At 39.0% G+C, this 5,840-nt stretch overlaps 1 protein-coding gene across 1 annotated transcript; it reads right to left on the bottom strand.

The window, feature by feature from the left end:
* Positions 1-353: 353 nt before the first annotated feature.
* On the bottom strand, positions 354-4,859 carry LOC126505182 (cationic trypsin-3). The gene is made up of 5 exons (XM_050147962.1): positions 4,788-4,859; positions 3,073-3,235; positions 1,764-2,017; positions 1,120-1,256; positions 354-590 (listed from the first exon to the last, which is right to left on the bottom strand). The coding sequence occupies exons 1-5, from the start codon at positions 4,825-4,827 to the stop codon at positions 441-443; spliced, it is 744 nt and encodes a 247-aa protein (XP_050003919.1). The 5' UTR covers positions 4,828-4,859; the 3' UTR covers positions 354-440.
* Positions 4,860-5,840: the final 981 nt, after the last annotated feature.

The following is a 5,840-nucleotide window of genomic DNA, read 5'->3' on the forward strand; positions in this document are numbered from 1 at the left end:
AGTGTATATTATGCCGGGTGATGGTGGCACATGCCTTTAATCCCAGCACTCGGGAGGCAGAGGCAGGCAGATCTCTGTGAGTTCGAGCTAGTGCCAGGACAGGCTCCTAAGCCACAGAGAAATCCTGTCTCAAAAAACCAAAAAAAAAAGAGTGTATATTATAGCCAAATATTCAAATAAACTTTATCAGATAGAATAATAAATTACCAAATGGTATTTGAATGAGATACTAAATAACTTTCACAATCATCTTTATAAAATAATCCAACTCTCTGTACTTTTTCTCATTTTTCAGTAAGTCTCAGGAGAAAGTTCATCATTATCAAACAAGAATCATACATGGACAGACGTGGTAAGAAGAAAATGTTTTTATTGTGATGGGGGATAGAAGTAAGGTGACTCTGAATACAGAGAGATGGCTTGTTAAGTGATAAAGGCGCTTAGTTGGCAGCGATAGTCTGCTGAATCCAGCTCACATACTTGCAGACCTTAGTGTAGACACCAGGTTTCCCTTTCAATGCACAGCCATCGCCCCAGGAAACAACACCTTGGAGCTCTCCATTGCAGACCACAGGGCCACCAGAGTCACCCTGAATAACAAGGAAAATAGAAGAAAAATTCTCACATACATCTAAATGAGAGGATGGACTAAGCTTTTACTCCATGATCTTGGGCCAGTTTCACTGGTTCTCCATGAAATAGCTTCCCTACACCCAGAAACTCAAGCCGCAGTCCTTGTAGTATGCCAATATTCTATAACTTCCTTTTTTATAGACCCACCTCTTTCCTTGTCAACCTATCAATTCATGACAATGTGAGAACTGGGGAGACTGAATCCTTTCTCAACTTCTTAAAAGATTTTCTGTTTTTCAAAGGTAAAGTTTACAATAAAGCTTTTGAGGTACTTGGTCAGGTGAAATGTTTGTAGTAATTTCTGTACATCATTTTTATATTTAGTCCTAATCATCAATATTATAGAGACAGTTTGTAGTTTATTCCAAATCTACTCTTTATCCCTCATCAACAGTCTCTGAGACATTAATGTTCTTTTCGTTTTATTTTCCAGAGAAGCAGGAGTAATGAAGAAAGAGAATGAAGAATAACCACAAATAAACTCACTTGGCAGGAGTCCTTTCCACCCTCCAGGAAGCCCAGGCAGAACATATTGCTGGTGATCTTGCCTGGGTAGGAACTTTTGCAAGAATTGTTAGAGAGGACAGGGACATCAAGACACTGAAGGAGTGAAGGCATTTTGGCTGTCAAACACAAGAATGGAAAAGGAAGATTACCCAGTGCTCTTGGAAACATCATTGTCACCTTCTTCCTCTTTCTTAACACTTCCTTGGTCTTTTAGTTCCCCATGACTTGTAATTGTGCAGAACATTTTCTGAGAAAGTTTGCTAAGTAATTTTATTCAATTCACAACAGCAATTAAAACAAATCTGGTGCAAGCCTTGTTGTCCACAGCTCTCAACAGGCATAGACTTAAAGGAAGACCAAAATCTTCAGCATCTGTCTACTTACATCCCCCATTTCAGCAGAATACCTAGAGTTTTTCTAACAGTTTGTTTTTTGTTGTGTCTACTCTATGGTCTCAGCACAAGTATTTTCTTCACTCTAATTTGTGCATTTTAAGACTGCCTGTATCTAAATCTTCCTTCAGAGAATCTTCCCTTGAGTAATAATTTGGACCTTCTTGCTCCCAACATGCCTTTCATCTTTACTCTTCTCATACATGGCAATCAAGTCCCAGTGATACTTACTGCCACTGCTCCAGGTGTTGCCCCAGCCAGATACAAGACACTTAGTACCAGCTGATGGACAGGAACTTGGCAGAGAGACAATGGACACTCGAGAGTTGAGAGCAGCAGATGATTTCAGCTTAATCAACATGATGTCATTATCATAGGTCTTTTTGTTGTACTTAGGGTGGCGAATGATTTTAGCTGCATCAATGAATTGCTCACCACCCTCAAGGACATCAATGTTGTGTTCTCCCAGGCGCACCTGGATTCGACTGGATGTAAAGATTAGCATTTTAAAAATATCCTTCTTTAATTTTTCCCCTTCCTTCCAATTTCTCAATCATGAGAATAAATACAAATTACATTTATTCATAAGGTGACTTTATACCCTTGTGCATTGTGCACTTTCTTGCTACTTACAACTTATAGAATTTCTTGCAAAAGCATCCCTGCTAGTACAGACTCACAGTCCAGTATACATTAAAATACAAGATATAAGATGGGAAGAAACACCCCTGCTAAATTGTTGGAGATGAACAGTTAATTGATAGAAATCGGTTGGCATTTGCCGTGTTTCCTCTGGTTATAATTTCCAAGAATTTCAGATATACAAAATACACAAAGATTTGAGATATTGAGACAAATAGGAATACATAGCATGATGAAGCAGGAATCGGAAAAGGAGTGCTGGGATTAAAGGTGTGAGCCACTGTGCTTGACTGAAAAGGAGTGCAATGTTATGGGAACAGAATCATGGATGTTTGCTTTTAATAGTGTACTTAAGATTCAATGGGCTTTATCTCCACCTGCCCTTTTCCCCTTGTTAGAGCTATGTAGTGATTCACAATCTGAACACATACTTTATTAACTACTGTTTTGTTTCTGGTCTTGAGATAGTAGTGAGTTGTGAAGCAAAACTCCACATAAATGTTTCTCAACAAATCATAAAATTGTTGCGATAGAATCAAGCTCTTAGTATCTGATTTCTTAAAAACAATTTATTTTTTATTTTTAATTATATGTGTATGTCTGTGTATGAATATGTGTATGTGTGAATGCAGGTGCCCATGGAGTCAGGAAGAAGGCACAAGATCACCTGGCACTGGAGTTACATGTGGTTGTAAACCATCAGATGTGGGTGCTGGGAATCGAGCTCAGGCCCTCTGGAAGAGCACCACATGCTCCTAGCCACTGAGCCACCTCTAGAGCCCAATATCTGAATGCTTCCATCATCCTGTACAACTTTGCATGATGCCTAATTATACTCTGAAAAAGTTAAAGAAAAACATGACTTTAGAGCATAGAAATGTGAATATTGGCCACTTACGAGTTGTAGCAGTGAGCTGCTGAAACAACCCACTGGGAATTGATGAGGGAACCACCACATGAGTGGTAGCCAACATTCAGGGACACCTGGTAGGGGAGAGAATTCTTCTGACAGGTGTAACCTCCAACAATCTTGTCATCGTCATCATTTATGGGGAGAGCAACTAAGAAGAAAGTTTGACGTTCTTGTAAATGAAACCACCATAAGATGACTGATTTACACTTGTTTTGTTTTGCTATCTCATATAATCAGGGAATGATGGATCTGTTGGAGGGATACTTTAAAGCAGAACCCTGCTGGAAAGTCATACAAATGGATAGCTTTGTGTTAATCTTGACCAATGGCGAGTTGTTGGCATGGCATGCCTGTCTCCATTAAGGGAACAAGGAAAACTTACGGAGCACCCCTAGAGCATTCTAGTTTAGAAGAAAACACTCATTTAATTTTTCTGTTCTCCTTATCTCTTGTGTTGCTTGTCACCTAAATTTTTACCAAACATTACAGGATTGCCTTCCCTAATCTTTCCGTTTATGCCAACAACCGTGGCAATATGTGCTCCTATATTGTGTAGTAGGATCCTCTGCCATCAAGATTTGTTACAGTTCCAGAATCTTCCTTTATTTTTATGAATTCAGTAATTTCATTACCTAAGATATTTCCAGGAGTGTTGAAATGTACATCTCATTTATACTGCTGAGTATTGGAGACTCTAGTATTACACTCAGTACTAAAACTTTAGTGACATTCGTGCATTTGGCCCAGGCGTGTGTTAAAGGCTGAGACAGAACAATGGCAAGCTTAAGGGCTGTCTAGGGTACAGCATATACTCTCAGGCAACCTCAATAATTTAGCAAGACTCTGCATGAAAGTTAAAAATGAAATAGAGGGTCATATACATGTTGTAGCTGGTATGTACTAAGTCTTGGGTTAAGTCCAAAATACCATCCCTGTCCTGTGGAAAATTAATAAATTGCTAAGACTAACCTAGAAGTGGTAATGTCCCAATGTTTAATGATTTGAATGGCCTATGGATTCACATAAGGGAGAATTTATTAGTAAATATGAGTGTATTGTAGCCCACAAGTTTCTTTCCATGAGAAATAAAATTTGATCCCTGGACCAAATAATAAGCCTTTCAGTATTCAGGAAGCCCATATTTGATACTAACACTGTCTTCAAGAAGCACAGATTACTCTTCTTTAAAAAAAATACTCTATTTTGAAACATATAGGTGGGGATTGTGCATGTGAGTGCAAGTGCCTGAGGTAGCCAGAAGATTCCCCTTCCCTTTCTGGAGATGGCATCATGGATAGTTGTGAACTTGCTGATATCAATAATGGGAACTGAACTCACGTTCTCTGGGAGAAGTACATGTTCCCAAACAGAGAGGCATCCCTCCAGTCCCAATTACTGTTATTAATATCAGTATTCCAGAGAGGTCAATACCAATACTCCCTTTGTTATGTTCTTTATCCTTTACCCCCTAATTCATGGACTCTACCTGGAAGTTAAAGACAGTCTGCTTATTTATGCTACCTATGCTGAAACATGATCTTTCAATGCAAGCAAACTTTAATTGTCCATAAATACATCCAATGCAAAATGTTGCACCAACATTTTAAGCCTCCTATATACAAACTCTGTATTCCAGGGCACAAAGTACTAATTTAGGTGCATGAATAATTCTTACTGATTTGTTCATTAAAGAGACTCACCAGCAGCTCCAAGGAAGGCAAGGAAGAAGAAGGTCTTCATGGTAGCTCACTGCGTCTGTAGACAGGATGAAGGCTTTCCTCCATGGTTATTTATAACCCCAGGGCTTTTGTTAATGCCCATGACCATAGGTTCCCGGAAAGCTTTTTCATTGGAAACTCAGAGATCTAAATTTAGAATTCAATTATCCAAACAGCAACCCCTTCCTTCCAAAGGTTGTGGGAATATAAGAAACCAACTCACCTGGTGGGAGCAGTTCACCATAGTAGGAAAGTGAGTAAGAGTAAGGTCACAAGACAGACTTCAGGTTTTCAGATTCTCAGATATAAACTTAGGTACTCTGACATTTCAAATGTGAGACTCTCTGGAACTGTGATCTTTCACACACCATTGTTTATTTGATAATCACTCATAGTGTATATATACCTTGTCCTAGGGTCATTCTAACCTCCTACATTCACACCAAGTTTCCATTGCTAGCAATCTGATCTATAAATTGCAAGGCAGGCTCCTGGCAGAATCAGGCAACACTATATTTCAAACATGAAGAAAACAGGATGAACTATCAAGTGATTTTTAAGGAAGTCGTAATTTTTTCTCAATAATTGCATTTTTAAAACAGGAATTATCAGAATTAATGGAGGAATCCATCCTCAAGAGCCAGGCAAAGTTTTCTCCCATGCAGTATTGGGTGTTGAACCCAGGGACTCACTCATGCTAAACCAGAAAACACATGTTCTACCACTAAGCTAACCTACTGACTTCTACCCACATTTGTTTAGAAAAAGCACTCACTATGTAAAATTATCATTCTTGGGTGAGTTTTAAAATTTTGCTGCTAGTAAAACAACTTAGCTGGGATGTCTAATCTTCATTATCAATACAATAGGATTTTGAATTGTTTAGGAATTTGAAGTGGCACACCCCTTGCTCTGTGTATGGGGGCATTTCCAGAGATGGTTAACTGAGGGCTAATTCCTCCCTAGAATGTAGATGGCTCCACTGCTGGGTTGGAGGCCCAAGCTGAGTAAAAAGGCAGTTAAGAAAGGAGACAA

This window comes from Alexandromys fortis, unplaced genomic scaffold, assembly GCF_014885135.2.
Source record: "Alexandromys fortis isolate MF-2015 unplaced genomic scaffold, M_Fortis_MF-2015_v1.1 scaffold_57, whole genome shotgun sequence".
Taxonomy (NCBI): Eukaryota; Metazoa; Chordata; class Mammalia; order Rodentia; family Cricetidae; genus Alexandromys; species Alexandromys fortis.

Excerpts from the sequence above, each read along its gene's own strand:
- LOC126505182 (XM_050147962.1), bottom strand. The coding sequence starts at position 4,827 with ATGAAGACCTTCTTCTTCCTTGCCTTCCTTGGAGCTGCTG. Across the intron at positions 3,236-4,787 it reads TGCCTTCCTTGGAGCTGCTG|TTGCTCTCCCCATAAATGAT; the intron begins GTGAGTCTCTTT and ends CTTTCTTCTTAG. Across the intron at positions 591-1,119 it reads GTGGAAAGGACTCCTGCCAA|GGTGACTCTGGTGGCCCTGT; the intron begins GTGAGTTTATTT and ends CTTGTTATTCAG.